This window comes from Onthophagus taurus, chromosome 2, assembly GCF_036711975.1.
Source record: "Onthophagus taurus isolate NC chromosome 2, IU_Otau_3.0, whole genome shotgun sequence".
In the NCBI taxonomy this organism is placed as follows: domain Eukaryota; kingdom Metazoa; phylum Arthropoda; class Insecta; order Coleoptera; family Scarabaeidae; genus Onthophagus; species Onthophagus taurus.
In genome coordinates this window covers 7782452-7806028 of record NC_091967.1, presented here as the reverse complement: position 1 = coordinate 7806028, position 23577 = coordinate 7782452, and the positions used below count along the sequence as shown (strand labels likewise).

General features: G+C 31.8%; 6 protein-coding genes and 1 long non-coding RNA gene across 11 annotated transcripts in view; 3 read left to right on the top strand and 4 right to left on the bottom strand.

The window, feature by feature from the left end:
• Positions 1 to 26: 26 nt before the first annotated feature.
• LOC111427410 (GDP-fucose transporter nac) lies at positions 27 to 1672 on the bottom strand. The gene is made up of 5 exons (XM_023062544.2): positions 1517 to 1672; positions 1180 to 1378; positions 892 to 1117; positions 548 to 840; positions 27 to 303 (listed from the first exon to the last, which is right to left on the bottom strand). The coding sequence occupies exons 1-5, from the start codon at positions 1582 to 1584 to the stop codon at positions 94 to 96; spliced, it is 996 nt and encodes a 331-aa protein (XP_022918312.2). The 5' UTR covers positions 1585 to 1672; the 3' UTR covers positions 27 to 93.
• Positions 1673 to 2012: 340 nt separating this feature from the next.
• LOC111427411 (TBC1 domain family member 7) lies at positions 2013 to 3089 on the bottom strand. The gene is made up of 3 exons (XM_023062545.1): positions 2889 to 3089; positions 2228 to 2823; positions 2013 to 2171 (listed from the first exon to the last, which is right to left on the bottom strand). The coding sequence occupies exons 1-3, from the start codon at positions 3076 to 3078 to the stop codon at positions 2070 to 2072; spliced, it is 888 nt and encodes a 295-aa protein (XP_022918313.1). The 5' UTR covers positions 3079 to 3089; the 3' UTR covers positions 2013 to 2069.
• Positions 3090 to 3250: 161 nt separating this feature from the next.
• Positions 3251 to 5117, top strand: LOC111427504 (Prolyl 3-hydroxylase sud1). The gene is made up of 4 exons (XM_023062679.2): positions 3251 to 3360; positions 3410 to 3553; positions 3605 to 4755; positions 4838 to 5117. The coding sequence occupies exons 1-4, from the start codon at positions 3339 to 3341 to the stop codon at positions 5102 to 5104; spliced, it is 1584 nt and encodes a 527-aa protein (XP_022918447.2). The 5' UTR covers positions 3251 to 3338; the 3' UTR covers positions 5105 to 5117.
• Positions 5118 to 5587: 470 nt separating this feature from the next.
• Positions 5588 to 8142, top strand: LOC111427426 (SR-related CTD associated factor 6). Its single transcript, XM_023062568.2, has 2 exons — positions 5588 to 5714; positions 5797 to 8142. The coding sequence occupies exons 1-2, from the start codon at positions 5690 to 5692 to the stop codon at positions 7836 to 7838; spliced, it is 2067 nt and encodes a 688-aa protein (XP_022918336.2). The 5' UTR covers positions 5588 to 5689; the 3' UTR covers positions 7839 to 8142.
• LOC111427539 (uncharacterized) lies at positions 8094 to 9344 on the bottom strand. The gene is made up of 2 exons (XM_023062733.2): positions 9116 to 9344; positions 8094 to 8860 (listed from the first exon to the last, which is right to left on the bottom strand). The coding sequence occupies exons 1-2, from the start codon at positions 9261 to 9263 to the stop codon at positions 8178 to 8180; spliced, it is 831 nt and encodes a 276-aa protein (XP_022918501.2). The 5' UTR covers positions 9264 to 9344; the 3' UTR covers positions 8094 to 8177.
• A 61-nt stretch (positions 9345 to 9405) lies between these two features.
• LOC111427474 (Nitric oxide synthase) overlaps positions 9406 to 23577 on the bottom strand; it is a 33949-nt gene continuing 19777 nt past the window's right edge. For 3 of the 5 annotated variants that reach the window (XM_023062638.2, XM_023062639.2, XM_071194081.1), the window contains 17 exons: positions 23051 to 23142; positions 20228 to 20509; positions 19813 to 19987; positions 18979 to 19275; positions 17737 to 17834; positions 17216 to 17465; positions 16884 to 16954; positions 16313 to 16462; positions 12578 to 12752; positions 12366 to 12521; positions 11823 to 12057; positions 10902 to 11071; positions 10632 to 10842; positions 10486 to 10573; positions 10166 to 10433; positions 9924 to 10115; positions 9406 to 9871 (listed from right to left, as the gene is read on the bottom strand). In XM_023062638.2, the coding sequence (XP_022918406.2) occupies positions 9764 to 9871; positions 9924 to 10115; positions 10166 to 10433; positions 10486 to 10573; positions 10632 to 10842; positions 10902 to 11071; positions 11823 to 12057; positions 12366 to 12521; positions 12578 to 12752; positions 16313 to 16462; positions 16884 to 16954; positions 17216 to 17465; positions 17737 to 17834; positions 18979 to 19275; positions 19813 to 19987; positions 20228 to 20509; positions 23051 to 23142 (3018 nt within the window). In that variant the 3' untranslated portion in view covers positions 9406 to 9763. Of the gene's footprint in view, positions 9872 to 9923; positions 10116 to 10165; positions 10434 to 10485; positions 10574 to 10631; positions 10843 to 10901; positions 11072 to 11822; positions 12058 to 12365; positions 12522 to 12577; positions 12753 to 16312; positions 16463 to 16883; positions 16955 to 17215; positions 17466 to 17736; positions 17835 to 18978; positions 19276 to 19812; positions 19988 to 20227; positions 20510 to 23050; positions 23143 to 23205; positions 23295 to 23577 lie in introns of those variants that run through there. The other 2 variants (XM_023062641.2, XM_023062640.2) reach the window with 2 other exon arrangements.
• LOC139428958 (uncharacterized) lies at positions 14223 to 17743 on the top strand. Its single transcript, XR_011639638.1, has 3 exons — positions 14223 to 15617; positions 15935 to 16143; positions 17230 to 17743. It is a non-coding gene; the product is annotated as an uncharacterized lncRNA (long non-coding RNA).

Here is a 23577-nt window from a genome sequence, read left to right as displayed (position 1 = left end):
AAAGAGGATAAAAGATTAAACATACATTTTAAACATTAATTCTCTAGCTTTTAATGAAAACGTAATAAAATAAATAAACTTGTTTTTGAATTATTAAACTTTTGTGTAAACTGGAGATTGTCGAAATTTCTTCTCCATATCCAGTTGCTTAACCCGAGCGTACCCAGCACTTCCAAACAAAATAATAAAATTTGATATCCACCATAAAAACGTTTTGGCCTCGTTGTACCAATAAGTCGCTAAAACGGTTTGAGCGCAAGCTTTAGCCGTACCAGAAATGTTATGAGTCAACGCTGAAGTAACCTAAAAGAAATTAATCTCAATCAAAAATCTATATCGATTATTAAACAAGCGCAAAGTTGAACGATGTTAAATTCAATAACACATAAGGATACAATCATAATCTAAAAATAACCAACCAATAAATATCCAAACCTGTTTTCTTATGTGATTTGAAATATTTATACAATCAATAATAATTTGCTAGGATATCATTTACATATCGAGTTTTTTGTTTCAAATTAATTCTTAAAACCTGTTTAATAACCTTGATTTGTAATGAAGTCATAAATCCTATGGCGAAACCACAAACACCTCCGAGAGTCATTAAAATCCAAAAGGAAATAGTAGCAATATCTTTATTGGTTAAAATTTCGTTCCATTCACCCAAACTGAGTATAATTGGTATGAATAGTATGCTGCTATAAATGTTGTTGTAGTAAGATAATAAGAGTACTTGTTTGTCAACTTTTGGTAGGACGCTTTTTGTAAAAATGGAATAAAGCGATAATGAAAGGGATCCTAAAACACCAAAAATCGTTCCACTTATTGATAAGCTACCTAAAAAATATATATAAGAAATAAAATTTCATTGTCACATTAAAATAGTACCAGCTAAATTTTCTTCATCAACTCCCAAATAAAATCCAAACGTAATTAGAAGGCAAAAAAACACACATTTGCCTGACGTTTTTTCACCTAATAACAAATAGGTGAATAATACATTAAAAATAGTCGTTAAAGATCTTCCAATGTAATAAAATGCCACTGAAACATACTTCAAACACAAATTATTCATTGCAATCATACATAAAAACATCACAGATAACGGGAATACCTAAAAAATAATAATCATAATGAAAGACAATGAAATTGTGTAAGTTTACTTATTTTTCTTACATCCTTTATTGTTTTCCATTTAAAAGGTGTTGCATCAGGAAATGAAAAGTAGTTTGGAAAAATTGTACTCAACGTCTTAATAAAGTAACATATTAAAGCAGAAACGACGGTTTGATAGAACGCTATAAACATAGGCGCGTTCACATTTAAACCGCTTAATAAAGTCTTATTTACAAATACTGTTAAAATGGAGATAATCCTGAAAATTACAAAAAAAAATTAATATTTAAATTTTTCCGCTTAATAAACGTCAACGTTTCAGTTGACGTTTACATACGTAAACATAACCTCAACAAAAATAAAATGGATTTAAGATTTTATTTAAATGCGTACTAACCAATAACCGCTCACTACTAGAAATATATGGATGTATTTTTTTAATAATCCATCCGTTTTCGGTAACATTTTGTGTGAATATTTCTCAGTTTTTGATTTTTATGCCGCATCAGTTCAGTATGAATCATAGACTTTTCATGAGCGGTTCGTGTAAAACAAGTGTTGATGTTAAAATGAAAAGAGAGGGTTTATTATAGTAATTGAAAAGAGATGTTATTTTTATCAGAAACAATTTTTATTATCTCAAATAAGTAAGTTGAGTAATAAACAACGAATTTTAAACACTTTTATTTTCCAAAAACCCACCCAATGTTTTAATATGTCGCTTATTAATTTTGTTAAAATCAAAATGTGCCTAATTTCACTTAGGACCACTTTTGACATTCAAATTCAAAACAAGCTGTAACCATGGTAACAACTAGACTTATCTGTCAAATCAATTTGACAAAAGGATGGTAAAAGTGCCTCTAAAATATACGGATTTTATACAAGGAAGGTCTCTTTTCTCTAAATCTATTAGTTATATATTTAATTTACAATTAATAAAATTCATATTAACTAGGTTTCGGTTTATCATAAACTGTTAAAGGACTACCATTGTGTTGCCACATTTCAATGGATTTTGTCACGATTACATCAGCAGTTTTTTCCGGAATCTAAAAATATCAAAAATTAGAGGAAAATTCATAAATAAAATCATTTCTCTATTTACTTGTGATAAACATTTTAAAACATCTTCCGATTTTGTTGCCTTAATTAAACAATGTTTTTGATTTAAAACCATAACGGCAAATACAAAAACTAAAATCTTATAAGATCCTCCACAAATTTTATCCCAAATTCTCACCAAAGCCGATTGGTGTAAAATTTCGGCGAAACAAGAGCCGAACCATTTTTCTAATGGTAAAAACTCGAAAACTCCCATGTTATATAAATATTTAAATAAAATTGACTCTTCTCTTTCAATTATTGACCATGATATTTCAATTAATTTTGGAATATCACCTTCGAATTTAAGCACAGTATCGTAAAAACATTTTGAGACCCAATAAGATTCTGTATCTTTTTCATCGTCAAATATTGATAAAACCGTTTGTGTTATTGGTATAAAATTAGAATCCACGTTTATATTCGTTTTTGAGTGCATTTTACCAAATTGTAGCAACCACATTGCAAAAAATTGTTGGGGTTTCGGTGTTGTTGAATCAATCATTCGCATAACTTGTAAAGCTCTAAGCAAATCATGGTATTCTTGTCGGCGTTGATCCATTACGAATTCGTGACATTCCGAATTCATTGGCAAAACACCTAATTTAAGTTAATAAAATTTATGTTTGTTTATAATTAAAATGTTTAATGTGAGGTTATGGTACCTAAAAGAAGTTTCCACACTCGTTTTCGGTAACTTGCGGTCACCGAAAACCTTAAACAAAATAGTTTTAATTTCGAACATTCCAGTTGTTGATCTTTTAAGAGAATTTCTAACGATTTCTTCTCTTCTACACTTTTAAAACCAACTTTTTCGTAATAAGCAGAACGAAAATTTCGTTCATCAATTGACATGACGACCTCTATTGATTGATTTTGATACTACATATAAAATACTTTTATTATTTTAAATATGTAAATTAAAATTATGACTTGAATTTAATTAAAAAATATAATAAAATTAATTATTTATACATATTAAAAATTATTAATTTGCAATAAATTTAAATCATATTTTAGCGCCATCTAGCGACCATTCTAAAACTACAAACTTAACCTAAAAGAACCTCAAAAAATAAAGATTTTTTTAATTTTAAGTTTAATTTTCAATTAACATGGATAAAGAGCTTAATCAAGGTAGTTTGCGATATATTTAATGATAATGTTGCAAAAGAAATTGTTGTAGCCTGTAGTAGCAGTTCAAAAAGAAAAGCTAAAGCTGCATTCGAGGAGGAGAAAGATGATTCTGAAGCTTTCCCATGTTCAGATGATGAAGAGGAAGGTGAATGTAAAGTGGTTGAAAGAACTAAATTTTCGACCATTTTGGGTTGTAAGTTATTTAAGAATAAAATGCGAAGAGATAAAAAAATGTTTGTTATAGATCAAGTTAAGTCCCCTACGATTAAAGAAATCAAAAGTATAAAAGCTGTTTTAAATAATAAATTAAGTTCAAAGGGATTTTTAGAGGAATTTTCTAAAGAATGGAGTTCAAATAAACCCTTAATAAGTGAAACACACGAAATTATAATTGATCCATTTAAAGTTTGTGTTTTAAATAATCTTTTTGAAGACGATTCTATTTTAAAAGCAATCCGACAAGAGTTTTATGAAATTGATTGGAACAGACGCAAAATGGATTTGTATGATTTTCATCAAAGTTGTGATTTGAAACATTTGGAGGCAAAGAATATTACAAACTTTTTTAATTTTTTAAAAGAAACAATGATGCCATGGGTTTCAAGAACAATGAATTTTAATTTGCATTCCGTCTCAGCTACTTGTAGTTATTACTCAGATACTGATTATTTATTGATTCATGATGATTTACGCGGTGATCGGGTGGTGGCTTTCGTCCTCTATTTTTCTGATGTTCAAGATTGGGATCAATCGTGGGGTGGTTCTTTACAATTGTTATCTTGTACAGATCTTCATCAACCACATAAAACAATTCGCGAAATTTATCCTGTTAATAACCAATTGGTTCTGTTTCCTGTATCTTCAACATCTTATCACCAAGTAGACGAAGTCACCCAAAAAAATTTCTCTCGATATTCAATAAACGGCTGGTTTCATGGAGATGTTAATAATAAATTTGTCGCTCCGATTTACAAAGAACCCACTGAAGGATTGTTTTCAACCTCGTATGATGTTAGCAAAAAAATCCCAGTTGAATTATCAGAATGGATTTGGGAGGATTATTTAGATCAACACCACATAAAAAGTATTCAAAATTTAATTGAGGAAAACTCCGAAATTTCTTTACCTAATTATTTTGTACCAACAAAATACTTGGAGTTATGTAACGAATTCGAGAATGAATCATTAAAATGGGATATGGTAGGGCCTCCAAATCGTTTCCGATACGAAGTTTTACCAGAAACTGAATTTACTAAACCGATAAAAGAATTAGTTGACATTTTCAAATCAGAATCAATGTTTAAACTTTTAAAATGTTACACCGAGTTGGATTTAGACGATGAAAAAGCTGGAATAAAATACGAAGTTCAAAGATGGAAATCAGGGCACTATTCGGTAAATAATTATTTTGAGTTTTGACAGTTGTGGTTATGTAGTCGAATGAAGATAGTTACAAACTAACTTTTTATATTTGTAGTTATTATCCGATTTTAAATGGAATACAAAAGAATTAGATGTAATAATCTATTTTAACTGTAACAATCAAATAATTGGTGGCCAAACTCAATATGTTACTGAAGACGAAGAGATACAACAAGCACTAATTACGTTAACGCCCGAAAATAACTCGTTAAACATCGTTTTTAGGGACACTGCAAGAATCACTACTTACATAAGTAAATATACCAAAGAACCGTTTTATGCGCTATTTTGTTCTTATGTAGAAGATCAAAATAAAATCTAATATCTAAAGAAAACGTTTTTGATATGTTTTTAACTTTTATTTATTAAATTTGGTTATTTGAGATGGATTTAAGACTTGGTTATCATCGATTAAATAAGAAAGTAAAGCGGCTTTTGTTGTGGCGTTTCGCTCCCATCGTAATTTAGTATTGGCGTGGTTTGTGGTTGATTGATTAAATGAAACTTGTTTATTCAGTTTTGATTTCAATTCAAATTTAGTTTCAGAATCCATTTTAAAAGAACATTTTTTAAATTTCAAATTTAATTTGACAGCTATATTTATTTAAGGAATACCAACTGTTTTAAAAGCGACAGATAAATTTTAATTAAAAATATTTTTGTCTATAAAAAAATTAAAATGATACTAATTAAAACAATTTTAATTAATTAATGCGATTATGAATATTTTAGAAATAAATAAAAATATATAACTATCGTAATTAGGAATTTTATCGATTCTATCGAAAAAATAAATTCCCTAGATTTCACTTTGATTCCAACCAAAAACTGGATTAGTACTTAAATTTTCATTTTTTGCCTAATTCTTAAGTGAAATGGCCGGTGATTTTTCGCGATTGTGACAACAATGGACCTGCCGCAACCGCCGCAAGGTGAGTTTGAATTGTCCCGTTGCGTTAAATCATACGAAAGACGCCCCGCGTACAAATTGAGGTTATGGCTTCATGTTTACAGATACCGAACTAAGAAATATTATCGACAAATTAGCGCAGTTCGTGGCGCGCAATGGGCCCGAGTTCGAACAGATGACCAAGAACAAACAGAAAGGCAATCCAAAGTTTCAATTTTTATACGGAGGCGAATATTACGCTTACTATCAGTATAAGGTTAACGCCGAACAAACGGTCATCAAACAGCAAGGAATCATCATGCCGCAACAAAGTCAAAATTCGAATTGGCCCAATAATTCGAACGGTGTTAACGATTTAGAGCAGATTAATCAACAAATCGAGGCTTTGAAGGAACAGATAAAACAGAGCGAACAAAATTTACAAGCTCAACACACGGTTTTGTTGCAACAACAACAAGTTCAAATGGAAAATGTTATATTTGAGAGTCAAACAACTGATTTACAGAAAGAAGCCGGGGAGTGTAACGTTCACATTGAAGAGTTACAACAAATTTTACAACCAATCGTTGAAAGTTGTACTAAAGATAGTATTCAAACGGGTAAATCTTGGATATTATCACACGCTACGAATAAACCCCAAGCTTTTTGCATTGCAAATTGCTTATTGCTAAAAGCAATGCAACCGGGGGCTTCGTTTTTACAACGATTACATGTTATTTATTTAGTAAACGATGTTCTACATCATTGCGCAAGAAAAAGCGCTATAGATCTTAAAGATGCTTTAGAGTCGGTTGTCGTTGCCATGTTTTGTGGAGCTTCAACGACCGCTACGGAGGATCAAAAATTAAAATTAGATAAATTGTTACAATTATGGGAATCCAAAGCTAATTATTTAGCTAAAAGTACCGTGGAAGCTTTACGCAAACCCCAAGAATCGTTGCAGCAACATTTTAATCAGCAAATAGCAAAATATGGGGGTGAAATCACTCGTGTCACTCAAGCTACGTTTGAAGGGTATCGGGTGCAGCATCAAGTTTTTGTCGGACACGCAACGCAAAATATACAAGATTTAGAACAGAGGCGGACGAATATTTTAGAGGAACAACAAAGGCTTGAACAACAAAATCAAATTCAACAACAACAAATACAGCAAATCCAAATTCCTCCACAGATTCCCCCGCCAACGATTCAACAACCCCCTCCTCCGATTAATATAAACCCATCGATCCCGCCTCCACAATTTAATCAACCCCCACCGGGTTATTTCCCAGCTGCAGGAATGTTTCCTGATTTTTCAAAACCACCCCCTGGTTTTCCCATAACCAACCCCGAACCCCCCCAACAAGAAGAATTAATGCCATCGGTGCCTTATTATGAATTACCAGCCGGTTTAATGGTTCCATTAATAAAACTTGAGGATACCGCTTTTAAACCATTAGATCCCACTTTAATTCGTCTCCCACCGCCAGCACCTCCTTCCGATCGACTCTTAGCCGCCGTGGAAGCGTTTTATGCCCCCCCATCGCATGAAAGACCCCGAGACTCGGAAGGTTGGGAAAAATTGGGTCTTTACGAATATTACAAAGCCAAAAATAATGCAAAAAAAGAAAAGGAAGATCAAATCGAGGCTGGGTTAAGAGAAAAATCGCGTTCACCGAGCCCTGTTTATATTATAATCGAGAAAAGTCCTTCACCTCCGAAAAGAAGGTACACAAGTCGGTCTCCTACTCCTCCAAGAAGATCGAGATCGCCTCGGAGTCCTAAAAGAAGACGATCTAGAAGTAGTCGGAGTAGTCGTAGAACGAGATCGAAAAGTCCCCCGCGTTCAAGATCCCCATCACCGCTGGTGAGCACGCCAGTGGTGATATCTTCAACAACCCATCATCAATTAGAACAATTAGATTCGAGTAATAAAGGACATCAAATGTTGAGGAAAATGGGGTGGGGTGGAAGTGGGTTGGGAGTAAATGAGCAAGGAATCGATTCGCCGATTTCCGGTGGGGATGTGCGTGATCGGCAGGATCAATTTAAAGGGGTTGGATGTAGTTTGAATGATCCATATGAGAACTTTAGAAAAAATAAGGGAGCTGCTTTTATAACTAGGATGAAAGCGAGAGCCGAGGAACGTGCCCAAGAAAGTATGTGAATGTGTTATTAACAACATATTAATTAAGTGACATTAAGGATTGATATTTTTTTCTTTTTGTGAGCGTGGATATAATAATGTGTAAATATTAATTAATTTTTTAAATGATAATGCGAATAAGAGAATTTAATTATCTTGGAAATAATGTTTATTTTGTTTATTAATTAATAAAAGTTAATTTGGAAGTAATCAAGTAAGTTTTAAATGAATATATTAATACGACGTGAATAAATTATAATGAAACTAAAGTTTTTCACGTTAAATAAATGTATTTGAAACGTCTAATAAATTCCTATTAATTATAGTAGTTAGCTTTAATAAAAAAACGAAAAAGGTTATTCAGTGTTCGTAATTTTGAGTTTCTTGTGTAACGTATTCTCCAGATTGCCTCAAAAATATCTTCCTTCGTTGTTTTTGCCACCGTTTTAAATCTTTGTGCAATTGCCTTCGTTCCTCTTTTTCCCGTTTAGCTAAATCCCGTTCTAACGAACTTAAATTTGATGAAGCAACCACTTCACCACCACTTGGTTCTCCACTTTCAACGGACGATTGACTATCAGCGGGAGTTACCGTGTAAGTTTCAACTTCCGGAGTAATTTCATTTACTTGTTCCTCGTCGTATTGTTCAACCATTTCTTGTGCTTCATTGATTATAGATCTTTGAATCGGATCTATAATTTGATCGTTCATCGTTTTTTCATAATCAACTCCATAACCGGTTTCGTAATGGTTTCTTCCGGTTTGAGGATTTTGTTCGAACATGACTCTAGGGGGATAACGCGTTGGGGATGTTCGATATTGATTGTGATATCTTTGAGTAACAGGCTCGGGTGATGCTGATCTCTGTGGTAAATACGCGGCTTGTTGAAGATTTTCATGGGTACTTGGGTCATCCACGGAGTTGGGTATTTCCGGTACAGGTTGAACGTAACCGGTGGCAACTCCGGGTGGCATTGATGATCTTCTTGGAAGTGGTGTATCTTGTTTTACACTTACATAATCACGGTAGCGAGAGTGAGGTCCTAAAATTAAAATTTTTTAAAAAGATAATATTTTTTAATATTTTTTTGTTGGGTTGGTAATAATTTAAATGTCACTTCTGAAGTTTATAATTTGACATTTAAAGCGTCAAAATAGATTTTTATTGAAAATATAACTTTTAAAAAATCATTTCTTTTTTAACATAGTTTATCATCAAATAATTTTTTGCTCAATTAAAAATTTGCTTTGACTTTGCAGAAATGTTAACTATATTCTCTTACGATCTTTTAAAATACCTGATGGCATAGTATGGGCGACATAACTAGGTACTGCTCTTTGATTTCTCCGTTGCGTATCTTCCGGTACACCATAAGCCACATTCGAAGATGTATCCCATCTTCTTCTGGATCTCATCGCCGACGGATCCTGAGCCATTCTTTTCATTGAATGTTGAACTTTCTTTATACAGGAATTTGAAAACTATAGTTGGAAAGGTTTTAACTGATCAAAAATGTCATTTTGACATTTACATGACGTTTCTTTCTTTTTTTAAATTATACATTTTTTTAAATAAAATAATAAAACATTTAATTGTTGTTAATTTTTTTATTGATTCTAACGAAGTAAAAAGCGGAAGAAACTTTTATGTTAATTTTTCCATTATTTATCTCTTATTATTATTAAATATGTAACGTTCATATAAAGTACTTAACTTAAAATTAAATATTTAATTTTAAATAGTTGAATTTTTTTGATAGAGTTTTTAAGATCTCGAGTAATTGGTATATATTATAATAATAACAATATCATAATTTAATATCAGATTTCAAAAATTTTTTGTTCTGATTTTGAAGAATTTAAAGATAAACTTCATGAATTATGTTTCATTATCTTTTATACAAAAAGGATTTTTGTAAATTTTCTTATATTGGGATTGATAATCGTTATGGTTCTGAAGCCATTCGAATCCTTGCTGATTCTCTCGATCGATTATGAACTTCAGCCGTTCTTAATGTTATGCCAAAGATATCTTCATGATAACGATTTTCATCCTAAAAAAAGTTTTTATTAATGTTGTTTATCATTAGTTATAATTAATCTTACCCTCATAGTTAACATATAACTTTCACTTTCTCTGGCAGACATGTTTCCATATTTTTGAATGATAATCCTTAAAGTTTGATAAACATGTTCCGCCATGGTGCAATCGCCGCAAACGTAAAAATGCCCCCTTTCTAAAACCAACAACTTGTACAGTTCAGAACCTTCTTGCATTGCCAAATTTTGAACGTAAGTCTACAATGAAATAAATAAAAATAAAGGTTTAAAAAAATTATGTTTTTTACTTTAGTTATTCCCGGTTCCCTGGATAAAGCTAAAAATAATCTGTCAATAACCCCCTTTTCAACCATCCGCTTCTTTTCTTCCTTGTACAAATCCAATTCGCGTTGTCTACACCCGAAGAATAACCAACATTTTCCTAATTTTTGTTTTGAATTGTTTGCCAAAGCAAATCGTTGTTGCCAAAATGCCCTAAATGGGGCTATTCCTGTGCCTGGTCCAACCAAAATGATAGGTCGACTTGAATCAGTTGGTAAATAAAAGTTTGGTGCGCTATCAAAATAATATTAATTAAAAAGCAAATATTATTGAGTAAAAAAAATACCTTCTAACAAATAAACAAACATTTTCGCCTACGGGGACATCTTGAAGGTAATTTGAACAAACCCCATAATGCACAGGTCCTTCGCCATCTAAATAATAATAATAGAAACGAGATTAAAGTTAATTAAAAATATAAAAAAAGTTAACCTTGAGTTCTGTATGAAACCACAGCCACTGTTAAATGAATTTGATTTTGGTGTACAGCTCTGCTTGAAGATATCGAATAAAATCTCGGTTGTAATAAACTTAATTGTGCCACTAAAAGTGGCGCGTAAGGGTTCACCGATGGGAACTCCTCGAAAACTTCTAATAGATTTGGAAAACGCCAATGTCTCCAATCTTCATAAGCAGCTGAATCCTAAAAAATAAAAAATGATAACAAAAAATAAATATATTTTTTTTTAAATAATAGCTTACACTTGCTAAAATATTAAGTCTTTTTTGATCTTCTTTATCACTGGCAATAACGGCGAATTGCTGAAGTAAATTGGGGGATGGAGGTGTTGTAATATCTAAATAACGTGTAAAAAGTTCTCTGGTTGAACACGTTGGGATTTTTTCATGTTGGCACCATTGTTTCATAACCCCTAAAAAATGAAAATGTAACTGAAATTTTGATAAGTCCAAGAATGGTAGGATCTAAAAGGACTTCTACATCCTTCTAGCGAAATAGGTGTCCGGTTGGTCAAATTGAGGGTTAAGAATTTGCTAATTCGAGGTGTGAAATAATAGTTGCCCACCCATAAGTGACGTCACGAACGGGCCGTCGAGCTATGAACTTATTCCCGGTATGTATCAGTCCGTTTAGATTCTACCTTCCTTGGTTAACTCTTTGTTAGGTGCCATTCAATATACAGTGAATTTCACTTAAGATGCAATATACAAAAATATATTTCCATAGAAACCAGGGCGTACCTACTTACTTTGTCCCACATAAAATACAACATGTAAATATAACTTGACATTACTTGAATGTTTCTAGTTCTCGGTTTTGCACTAGCACTATCACTAGAACTAACACAAGACCTAGAACTAGAATCTTCGGGTTTAGTTGTATTGAACGCTAAATAACAATTAAAACTAGAACTAACGCTAGACCTAGAACCAGAACCATTCGGGTTTAGCTGTGCATCTCTTAAGACGGAAACTCAGAGTTATCATAAGGACGTCACTTTTTTTAAGCAAAACGTTTCCTTTGCAAAACTACCGCAATGCCAACTATTAAGCTATGTTTCATTTTATGTGGGACAGTACAAGTGTATAGTAGTTTCGTAACTATGGTTATAGCATTCATATATTGCGAGTTATACGAAATTCCCGGTATATTAGTTTTAATACCATTTGATGTATGAGTTTCCTTTAAAATTTGAAGTTCCACGGACGCATCGGGATCGTTAACACCTTTCAGACGTTTCAATATTTTCTCAACTATTTCCGATCGGTTTTTTGGATAAACTCCCACGTGATCGCCAGGATTGTACGCCAAATTGCATTCGAATTCAAGTGCAAGCGTTGCTCTCGTCGATTTTTCACCGTGCAAATTGGTACGATTAAGTAATTTTGTTGAATACACCTTAATAAAATAAAATAAAATAGAATAGAATAAATAAGAACGTATGAGGAGCTTTGAATTCAAGGTTAAAGGATAAACGTTTCGATAAAGGAGACGTTTATTGAAACTTTTAAAGAAATATCGTTCTTTTCTGTCGAAGATTATGCTCCTTTTTGTTTTCTTTTCCCTTAGAAATAAAAAAAGGGAAAAGAAAAAAGAATCCCAAGATAAATTATACATAGAACATCTGCGCCCTTTTTTTTACATTCACCGAATAACTTTTATTCTTAAATGCAAAAATTTTAATACAAACCGCAATATCAATTTACCTGTTTGTTATAACATTTTGAAAGTGATGAAACGAGATCTTTCGGTTTCGATTCAACGAAACGAACGGTTGATGAGCTTAAATTTTCGCTTTGTAACGTAATCGTGGCTTCTAATAACGCGTCGTCGTCGTCCAAACAAAAAGTTTCGCAAGCAACCTTTAAAAATTAATTTAAAGTTAAGAATCGATTGATTGTGAGTGTTTTTTATTTACTCTAAAAACGTCGGGGGCCCATTTTCGAAACGCCTGCTCTTGTCCGCACATTTCATCGCCGCAAGCCATTTTTAATAATCTTTCGCCACCCAATTCCAATAATAAATTATCAACGTATTGGCCGAAAGCACAAAAATTCGGGTAAGCACTTGAACCAAGTGCAAAAACGGCAAATCTAAAATTAAAAAAACGTTTATATATAAATGTGGAAATAAATTATTTAATAAAAAACATTCTTCATGCATTTAAATTTATTCTTCAAAAGTCATTCTTTTTAAATTTGGTTTAAAACAACGCATTTTCATCTCTCTTCGAAATTATTGCAACTAAGAAAACTGTCAATTTCGTTTATGTTTAAACCTATGCGAAGTTACCCCCCAATTAGATAGGATTTTACATGTACATATAGTATTTTGATTATAATAAGAGAACCAGTCAATCGATTTCGATAAACAATGTCTCATTCGAAAGCTTAATCTTTGACTAATACGAAAGTGGAAATGCAACATCTCGATCAAAGGTAGTTAGTTTAAATTATTTTTTTTATATTGGGGAATAGACTTTCTTTTGCAGGTGTTAAACATTGAAATTCGATTAGTGCGTTTTATTTTAGTAAAATGACGTAAGTTTTATTTGAAATATTTCGAGAAAACGAGTAATTTTTTTATTGAAAGGTTGAGTTTTAAAACCAAAAAACGATTTAAAACCGCTTCGGCCCGTCGTCTTTACATTTTTTGTTTATTCACCTCCAGTATTCCTTCTTCCCACAATAAATTAAGGAGGGGATGTTTGGAAGTTGATTCGCTAATAACGCATTTTAGTTGATATGCGGGCGTTTAAGGGTGATGAAGTAGTTTAGAAAAATAAAACTTATTATAAATACGATATACGATAAATACGTGATAAATACGTGCTATATTTAATAATAATAATAATAATGCTAAGTGTTAGGTGATATTAGTGATGTGATATAGTTGAGATCATCGGATTGCTATTTTATGGATGTTAAAAGGTATCGTATTAATTCATTTTTTTTGTTACAATAAATTAATTATCTTTTCTTTCCAGCTGAGCTTCGAAATAAAATCCAAAGGAAACAACATCCATTCGGTGAGTCGTTTTCAATTTTATTAATTTACCAAAACATATCGGGATAATTCGCGATTTGAACGGTGTAATGTTGCCAGATAAAAACCGTTTGAACGCTACTCATTGGATTTGTGCTTGAAAAACGGTACCATTCAATAAATTTTTGCATTTTGTGCTTGAAAAATTATAAAGTTTTAATTATCAACATTGTCAAAACATGAAATTTTAAAATTGAGTGTAAACCACTTTAAATAATACTATACTCTGTTTTTAAACCAGGAGGAGTATTTTAAATTTGTCACCAAATTGACCTTGCACGTGATTGGTTGAATGCGAGGAAGGTTCACACATAGGCAATTTTGAATTTGAAGGTTAGGTAATTGATAATTCGACAGTTTCGTGTCATTATTGTATATTTTGTGTTCTTAAACCCTTTTTTATTATATATTGAAATAAATACACTCATAACTTCAATGTTAATTTGTATGTATAGTGTTGACGATAACAAACGAAAATAAATACAATAATAAGTAAATAAATAAATAATAATTATTAATTTAAATTTCCCGCCAAAATATCTAGTGATATTTTCTGGTGATTTTTTCCAGTATAAATCTGACTTTCGCGTTTACTCCTCCTGGTTTAAAAACAGAGTATAGTTCTAGTGCAAGTGTTAGTTCTAGTTTTAATTGTTATTCAGCGCTAAGTTGTATATTTTTAAGTTTCGGGTTTAGCCCTGTGTCTTCAGACGCTGAATGTTATGTAAGGTTAGTTTTGTTTACAAACATTAATTATACCATGAAGTATTCTTTGGCAATTAGTAATGGCAATTATAGCGTGAAGTTTTCTTTTGTAATGTCAATTATAGCGTGAAGGAATGTTCGGTAAGGTTAGTTTTGTTTACAAACATTAATTATACCATGAAGTATTCTTTGGCAATTTGTAATGGCAATTATAGCGTGAAGTTTTCTTTTGTAATGTCAATTATAGCGTGAAGGAATGTGAGGTAAGGTTAGTTTTGTTTACAAACATTAATTATACCATGAAGTTTTCTTTGGCAATTAGTAATGGCAATTATAGCGTGAAGTTTTCTTTTGTAATGTCAATTATAGCGTGAAGGAATGTTAGGTAAGGTTAGTTTTGTTTACAAACATTAATTATACCTTGAAGTTTTCTTTGGTAATTATACTCTGTTTTTAAACCAGGAGGAGTATTTTAAATTTGTCACCAGATTGACCTTGCACGTGATTGGTTGAATGCGAGGAAGGTTCACACACAGGCAATTTTGAATTTTGATTTTGAATTTGAAGGTTAGGTTATTGACAATTCGACAGTTTCGTGTCATTATTGTAAATTTTGTGTTCTTAAACCCTTCTTTATTATATTTTGAAATAAATACACTCATAACTTCAATGTTAATTTGTATGTTTAATGTTGACGATAACAAACGAAAATAAATACAATAATAAGTAAATAAATAAATAATAATAATTATTAATTTAAATTTACCGCCAAAATATCTAGTGATATTTTCTGGTGATTTTTCCTAGTGTAAATCTGACTTTCGCGTTTACTCCTCCTGGTTTAAAAACAGAGTATAGTATAATCTAATTCAAACTTTTTTATGGGGGAGTCTCTTTTTTTTGTATCGTTGTATCGGTTGACTGGTTCTCTTGTTATAATCAAAATACTATACATGTAAAATCCTATCTAATTGGGGGCTAGAAAAATTGGGGGCTAACTTCGCATAGGTCATGTTTAAATTTAGCGCCCTTTTTCGATCTGTTTAGGGAATTTCATGTTTTCATTAAATTCCCTTTTTGTTACCCGCAGTTTTGATACAACGAATTTGACATGTTTACTTATCGAGGTTGTTTCAAGATTTTTTCGATTTTGTGCGGGTTGCATGCAGAATTTAATCACCTTACCATCAATTACATAACCCCAAGTGGTAAGTAATAATATTAAGTAATTTATATTTGAAGAAAAAAAGATTTCTTTTTATCTAAAATGTCATGAAGTTTCTCCAAGAAGCAAGTTAAGTTTATGTTTCGAATGTTTCTAGTTCTAGGTCTAGTGTTAGTTCTAGTTATTCAGTGCTAGATTATTGTACATTTTTATTGAACTAAAAGTAGAACTAACACTAAACCTATAACTAAAAACATTCGTTAAGAACGGGCAGTAGAGTTGTACACCTGTTCCCGGGATGTATGCCATCTCTAGAAAATTAAAGCAACTAAAAACTGTAAATTTTTTTTTGTTACCTAGGCAACGCCGTTTTGACACATAGAATTTGACATATTTAACACTTTCGCGGACACTATGACTTCGATAGTACGCCCGTAAACGGACCAATTGATTGCATACGCAGTTCTGTCCGCGAAAGTGTTACTTATCGAGGATATTTCAAGAATTTATCGATTTTGTGCGATCTCCATGCAGAATTCAATCACTTCACCATCAAATAACCCCAAGTGGTAAGTAATAATATTAAGTAATTCATATTTGAAGAAACAAAATTCTTTCTTATCTAAAATGTCATGCAGTTTCTCCAAGGGGCAAGTTACGTTTTATGTTTATTACGTTTTTCGTGTTTTTATTCTATTCATGCTTCTCTAAAAAAACAGTGTCGTTTTAACCTCTTACCTTACGTTACTCAAGGGACCAAAAGTGTCTTCCAGTAAAGGTTCGCTAGCTGATCCTCTGAGAGAATCCCAACGATCTAGCTTCTTTACTGCGTTTATGTCGCTCTGGCTGTTAGCTTTTATAAACGATTTCGACGTTTGCATTGTCATACTAACATAAATAAATCACTAAATTAATTATTTCACAAATTGATAAGAAATACGTTTATAAATTATTGTAGTTCTTTAAATTCAATTTTTGTACCTTATCGATGCACTTAACCCGAGAAATAATAAAGTGAGTTAAAATTGGCCTTTGACCTGAATGAACCGGAGAAAAAGGGGAAGAAAATCGAATTATTAGAGGTTTAACTTTGATTGCTAGTCTACCTCTTTTAGCGGAAGGTAAAAAATTGATTCTATCATTTTTATTAATCCCAATCGAGCGGGACGAAATTAATTAAGAAACTGGGTTAAAATTTGCAACGCGAGAAATCGTTTTCGGGTTCTTAAGTTCTTATCTTATTTTCGCGGGGGTTTTCTTACCCCGTAAAGTTAAGAATAAATACGGAAAACTTATTATCAACACTTACCTAAGTTTGGTATCTCCATTATTAAGCCCGTTTTCGTTTAGTTTCAACGTGTACAAGTTTTTTGCGAATTCCTAAAGGAGAAAGAATAAAAAAATTAATTTGTTTAACGAATGATTAAAGATAGGTTGTGGCTTCTATGCTACATCTGCGTTTCAAGCTCGACAAAAACGTTATCCGCTCGTACATTTTAAAGGATCTCATCCCGGATTTACTCCAACGAGTAAAATTAATGTTTATGGCCCTTCCACCCAATAAATAGGGCTCAATATTTTTTTTATAAAATAATTTATGCCATTTTGCAATTTAAAATGTTATAAAATAATAATTTTTACCTCTCCGTTTTCAGGTGGGTCACCATTTCCAAATGTAGAGGTCACCACCAATAGAAGAGCCTCGTGTTCGATGCTCGATATGTCATAGTCCGACATGCAGTAAACTTGCGCGTTGAACGCGTGCCCGAATATTTCGCCCAATTTCTTCGCGTAACCTTCCGATTTTCCCGTTTCCGTCGCATAAAGTACTGTTGCTTTAATCCGTCGCGAAAGAGCACGACCGAATAACTTTGAAGTAAATTTAACAGCCCTGAAAAGAATTATTTTTTTAATTTCAATATAAATAATCGAAAATCTTATAAAACATTAGAAATAACACATTAGATCTGTCATAGGATTGAAAATGACGTTTAAAATGACAGATTCAACATGTCAAAAATAGAAATGTCATATAAAACGTCAAAATGACATTTGATCTGTTATAATTTAGATTTAAAAAGTGACATACAAAACGTCAAATGTTATTAAATCTATCAAAAATGTATTGAAGATGTTATTTTCAACAAATTAAAAAAAATTACCTTGCAATTTGTTTAAAATGAAACTTTCTTCTCGGTTTCTTTTGATTCTTTCCCGAATCGCGATTCTTTTTCCAAACGTGTGTTTTCCAGGCGGGATCCTATAACATAAAAAAAGATAAATAAATAAATTTTATTATTTTCTTAAACTGATTTTAAAGCAAAACATTTTTATTTGGATTCAAAATTATATCGGTATCTTTTCGTAAAAGGAAAACATAAATTTCTCAAAGCTACGCGTTTATATTTCCGGTTGAGTTAAGGTAACGCCCGTATCCTTTTGCCCTTCCAAAACAACCGACTTTAACCAGAAGGGCCTCCGTATTTATGTCCTAAGGTACTACATCCCATATTATTCCACTACATTTTATTTACTTCACGTGTAAAACTTCACGAATAGGCCATAACTAAGGTTATGAAAGTGACGCTTTAAAGTTTATGATTCCTTCCTTTATTTATGACAAGTTAAGGTTAAAAAGTAATTATTTATGTATCAAGATAAGTTATGGGAGTAACTTTTTTTAGTCGCGTCACCGTGAGTTAGAAGTTCAAACCACACCACAACTATTTCGAAACGGAATTTTATTTCCTCTCTTCCCATCTGCCTTTTTTCCGTGTCCGTCTCATCCCTTATTCTGTTTAAACACACCCTTTTCGAAGCGCTACGCAGAAAAAAATACCTAACTTTACCACCCACTTGGTTGAGCAACACACTTTTAAACCGTTGACAGTTATTGCGGTGAGCTTTTTGTTCCTTTTTCAACTATTGAATATATCGGAATCCGAGTCGTTTAGAGATTGGAAATTTTCAAACGGAATTCCGGAGGATTTTCTTGTTTTACGTAGACAAAGTGGTGAAGTGTGGTTAAATTGAAAATTCTTCTTATCTTGACGTTAATAATTATTTTTGTTGTTTTTCGACAAGGTGTTGAAGTGTGATTAAATTAAATTCAACGAAAGTTTAGTTATTGAAGTAAAAGTTCGTACAAAGAAGAAACTTTCCCAACTTAACTTTATTTATACCTTAAAATAAGTCAATAAATAAAATTTCAATAATAAGTAATCAAGCTACTAATTAATAGATGGCGCTATTATTAATTTTTTTAACTCAATGACATTTTATTATTTGTTGACAAATTATTTTGGTTATTTTAAAGCAAATAAAATTAAATATTGAAATTAGTTACTGTTTAAGTGTTGAGTAGAAAAGGTTTTTAGTTTTCTTTTAAATAAAAAAATTCTTACTTGATATTCATACGATGGTTTCATGTAGTACAAAGCCATTTCCTGATGGAAAACCGGCGTTGCAGAACCGGAAAGAGGCGGAACAATCCACGCCCAATCTGCCGGACAGCCGCTTCTTAAACGAACTTCATTCTCTAGGTGTTTTATAAACGATTCTGAAGCTGTGTGATGATCCACTATGGTTACACCTTTCGCTTGGAAGCTGAATAAAACTGCAACGTTGCATTCGACCATGGCTTTATCTTTCCAAAGAGTTACGGGAGTTCGTGTATCCAATCCCATTTTTAATGCTATAGGCTAAAAAAATTTAAAAACAAATTATTTAGAGATAAACACCAAAACGATTTTTTTGTTTTTATAAATTTAATATTTCAAGAGATAAAAAGTGTGTTTTTAAACTTACTCCTTTAAAAGGAGAACAAAATAAAGTTGTCCGAGATAACAAGTTGTCTTTTATGCTTAAAGTTTTTTTAAAATCTTTCAATTCAGATGATTAAGATGAGTAAGTATATTTTGTGATTAATTTGAGAAATTTAAAATAACCGACTGTACTCGGTAATAAACGTGGGGTATTCCCAGAGTTGTCTATACGATGTAGAAATGAAGGGTGGTGGCTCTAGGTTCAATTAACAACGTTTGTTGTATAGTTTTCATTGAACTAATACTAGAACTAGCACTAGACATAACTAGAAAGTTTTGGATTTAGCCGTGCATCTTCAGACATTGACACGTTTAAAATGCAAATTAACAATTTTGAATATAACAGACTTTTGGTTATAACGGACACCCCCTTCCCCTTATTAATCCGTTATATCTAGAATTTACTGTACTTACTTCAAGTAAATTGTAACGTTGTGAATCGCATAAATCACGACAACCGATTTCCGTGCTCATATACCACCCGTTAAATGGAGCTGCCGTAAATTGAAGACCACCGCAATCGAACATCATACTTGAAACAGCCGGTAAACAATACCATTTAAGTCCCATTTCTTCAAACCAATCATAACTGCAAAATTAAAAAAAAAACTGTTCGCTATATTTTATTTGGGCAAAAAAAGAAGATTCGAAAACGGACGTATTTTATGGTTTATGGGTTCATGAACACACCCGTAAACCATAATTTGACCGAATTCCCTCTCTGTATCACATTGATTTACAACCCATCAGTGGATCTTTTAACGTTCCTTTTATTTATTTCTTTTTGCACTCAAAAAACTCGAAAACGAAAAACATTAATTTAACTTACTTTGGATGTGTTAAATTAACTTCCATAATTAATTCGGCGGGAATGTCGAAATAATCGGGATCGTGACCGTTGGCCGAAAGAAGTAAAGGTAGAATATCAAATCTTGTACCTGCACCTCTCCAACCGAGTTTTGTGCAAACTTCCGTAAATTCCACATTTATTGGATCGCCGATTATTGAACCATCGGATTGTTTGTAACCGGCGTAAGCTATAAGTTGACTATTCCATACTCTGTAATCATGTTTTCCATCGGTTCGTTGTGGAAAAATTGTTATAGCAGATCTGAAAAAAACAAGGCTATTTCAGTGAAACATAATTCACCAATGAAATAATAATTGCCCTATTATGAACGATTAAAAAATAATTGGAAGAAAAATGAATAGGAAATGAGATTATTAAAGAGAAATATGAATCGTTTGATATTCCGTAATAGTAAACTCGAATTGGTTTGAAGTCATTTTTAGAAGATTAAAGGTTATTTAACGCGTCGGTTAAGCACCTCACTTAGTAATTATCGCATTTGCAGTGATTGGTAATTGCAATTACCTTGATAATGGTATAACCAGCGCTGAATCTAATTCCAAGAAGAGAGGAGATTATAGCCAATTTGTCAATAAAGATTAAACCTCGATTTAATTCGAGTACGAGTGAGTTAAGAAAATTAAAAAAACCTTAAAAACAATTCAATTTGATCTAATTAAATTAAAAAGCTTTTACTGTAGTTAACCTGAATTATAAAACTAACTTTTTAATTAAACATTTTTAACAAGTCAAACAAATTTCCATTAAAAAATCGTGAAATCACTGTATTATTTTATAATTTCAATATTTATTGTTGAATTTCCATTGTGTATTGTTAAAAATGGTATTTCCACCACTTTTAACAACCTTAAAACGAGATATTTAATTTATTAACCGTAAAATTAAGGTTGAAATAGAATTATTCGCAAAACTAAATTCGAATTATTTCTATAGTTTCGTTTTATTATTTTTTTTTGGGTTGAGGAAATATTGTGCCGTTGATGTTTCGTTACTAAATAAACTTTAACGGTCAATACAATCTTCATAACATTGGGCATTGTATTCGAGCCTGCGACGGCGAATGGTAATGAAGGAGAACAAAAGAGAAATAGCATTTGGAAAATAGGAGTTATGCCAAGAGTTTCGTACTGAGTTTACTTCGAATACGTTCAACTTGATACTCTAAAAATTTATAAAATTTATTTATAGCTTATTTAGTGCAATGTTTTGTCGTTTTTAGAATCAGTTTCATGTAAGGCTGCCCATATAGTGGAACCGAACTCGGCCGACTTCAAGAATCAGCCGTCTAATGACCGACCACTTCGACCGATTACATCTCGTCCACTGCAACGAACAAGAATCAAAAATGCTTTAATTTGATACCAAACACGATATATTTGGGTTAAAAAATAAAAAAGTTAGGTTAGAAACTGTCAAATGTCAAAATTACATATCACGATTTTTTGATAAATATTGAAATGATCTTAAGAATCAAAAATGCTTTAATTTGATACCAAACACGATGTTTGTGTTAAAAAATAAAAACGTTAGGTTATAAACTGTCAAATGCCAAATAATCGCCATTTTTTGCTAAAAATTAAGATATTTCGATAACGGTTGGAGATAAATAAGTGGAGCTTGGATTCATTTTAAAGGAGTTTTAATTTTCTATCCATTAATGTTAAAAAAAGAACAGCTTTATAACTAAAAAATCATGATCAATTATTCCTTATTAAGAAATAAATACGACTTTTTTATATTTTAGAATTTATTAGATGCATTTTAAATTATTAATATTCTTTAAAAACAGTGTCAGAAAGCGCCGCGAATGTTTTCATAAACCTCTGCTTTATAATATTAATTGTACATATTACGTTATTATTGTTACGTTTGTCGGAACTGAGTCAAATAATATTCGATAAATCTATTATTTGTTAAATAGAGAACAAAGCGAAGCGTGCAGCTTAATTTCTAGAATATAAACAATTATTTTCAAACTTGAATGGTTTCATTCTGTGAAATCTAAACCGTCATAAATTTCGAAATCAAACCGTATAGTTTTAGTCCCCGGGTAAAGGTATTTAATCATTACGGTTGTCGCAAATCCGTTTCCCCCCGGCTTTTTGGAATTTAACGTTTCAATGTTTATAAGCTACAGAGAACTCCGGTTTACTATTGTTACGTTATTAAACAATGAAATCGTCACCGCGTAATTACACGTGTTCAACAAGCCTCGATTGTTTAACTGTTAGTTAGCGAGAAGACTGTTCCAATTCAATTTAAAGGGAATTAATCAAAAAAACTGTTTATTACCGTTATTTTTAATAAATAAGTTCAAATAAACCATGAAGAGAACAACACGAAAGTAAACTTAAAGGGGGAGTATTTAGGGGGTGGACTCTCGAAGCTAAGGGTTTGTATTTGTTCAAGTCTGTCACCTCCAATTTCACTATATTAGCACCGCCGTCCCATGTCACACCCCTTCTTACCCCATCAATTCACGTGTAAAACAATAGCTTGGCTTTATTAAGGCGAGTTTCTGGGAGAAAAAAGGGGAATTTCGAAATTACGTTTGGAAAGTTAGAAATATAGTTCTAATTAGAATTGAAATGTAACAAAATAAAAAAATAAAAGAATCATTGATGATTCTTTTAAAGCGATTAAAAATTCATTGGGAAATTTGAAATTCTCGTCGCATCGACAACACGTGTCTTGGACACACGGCTTTGGTGGAAGTTGAACAGATTCGATAAAGTTTGTCTTAAACTAAGTAGGTGTAGTAGTAAGAAAGGGTCAACTCACCTTATGTTACCTTTGTTGGTGCTGTACTTTATATGGTTACAAAGTGCTTCGAACATTCCACTTGTAGTGGTGACATAGCGACAATCAAAAACCTAAAAACAAATAAAAATCAGAAAAGACAATATTTTTTGTACTAATTTAGCAAATAAAAGTACTTCGAAAATTCTGTGTACACGAAAGACGTGAAATGTTAAGATAGGGTCCGAAGTAAATTAACTGGGAAAGAAATCGTCCCACAAAATTCACTTCCACGGTAATGCACCTCCTTTTAGATTGCCGCTATAAAGATAGGAAACGGGAAGGTGCTCTGATTAAGACAGAGGTTTTCAAACTTTTCCACCAACTTTCCTACTTCATCTTAAAATTACTTAATATTACTTAAAATTATCTTAAAATTTAAAACAACATTCTTATCAGTTTTACTATTTCAACTTGAAACATTTTCGTTTAACATTTTTAGTTATATTTTTAGGTTAATTTTTGACATTTAACCTCTTAATTTTACAATGAATACGTTCATAAACGTT

Coding starts and splice junctions, on each gene's coding strand:
- LOC111427411 (XM_023062545.1), bottom strand. CDS start 3,078: ATGTCAATTGATGAACGAAATTTTCGTTCTGCTTATTACGAAAAAGTT. Junction 2,824..2,888: donor AGTGTGGAAACTTCTTTTAG/GTACCATAACCT, acceptor AACTTAAATTAG/GTGTTTTGCCAATGAATTCG. Junction 2,172..2,227: donor TTTTAAAATGTTTATCACAA/GTAAATAGAGAA, acceptor TGATATTTTTAG/ATTCCGGAAAAAACTGCTGA.
- LOC111427426 (XM_023062568.2), top strand. CDS start 5,690: ATGGACCTGCCGCAACCGCCGCAAG. Junction 5,715..5,796: donor CCTGCCGCAACCGCCGCAAG/GTGAGTTTGAAT, acceptor TCATGTTTACAG/ATACCGAACTAAGAAATATT.
- LOC111427504 (XM_023062679.2), top strand. CDS start 3,339: ATGGATAAAGAGCTTAATCAAG. Junction 3,361..3,409: donor GGATAAAGAGCTTAATCAAG/GTAGTTTGCGAT, acceptor AAATTGTTGTAG/CCTGTAGTAGCAGTTCAAAA. Junction 4,756..4,837: donor GGAAATCAGGGCACTATTCG/GTAAATAATTAT, acceptor TTATATTTGTAG/TTATTATCCGATTTTAAATG.
- LOC111427539 (XM_023062733.2), bottom strand. CDS start 9,263: ATGAAAAGAATGGCTCAGGATCCGTCGGCGATGAGATCCAGAAGAAGA. Junction 8,861..9,115: donor CGCCCATACTATGCCATCAG/GTATTTTAAAAG, acceptor TTTTAATTTTAG/GACCTCACTCTCGCTACCGT.
- LOC111427410 (XM_023062544.2), bottom strand. CDS start 1,584: ATGTTACCGAAAACGGATGGATTATTAAAAAAATACATCCATATATTT. Junction 841..891: donor TGATGAAGAAAATTTAGCTG/GTACTATTTTAA, acceptor TATATTTTTTAG/GTAGCTTATCAATAAGTGGA. Junction 304..547: donor TGACTTCATTACAAATCAAG/GTTATTAAACAG, acceptor AATTTCTTTTAG/GTTACTTCAGCGTTGACTCA.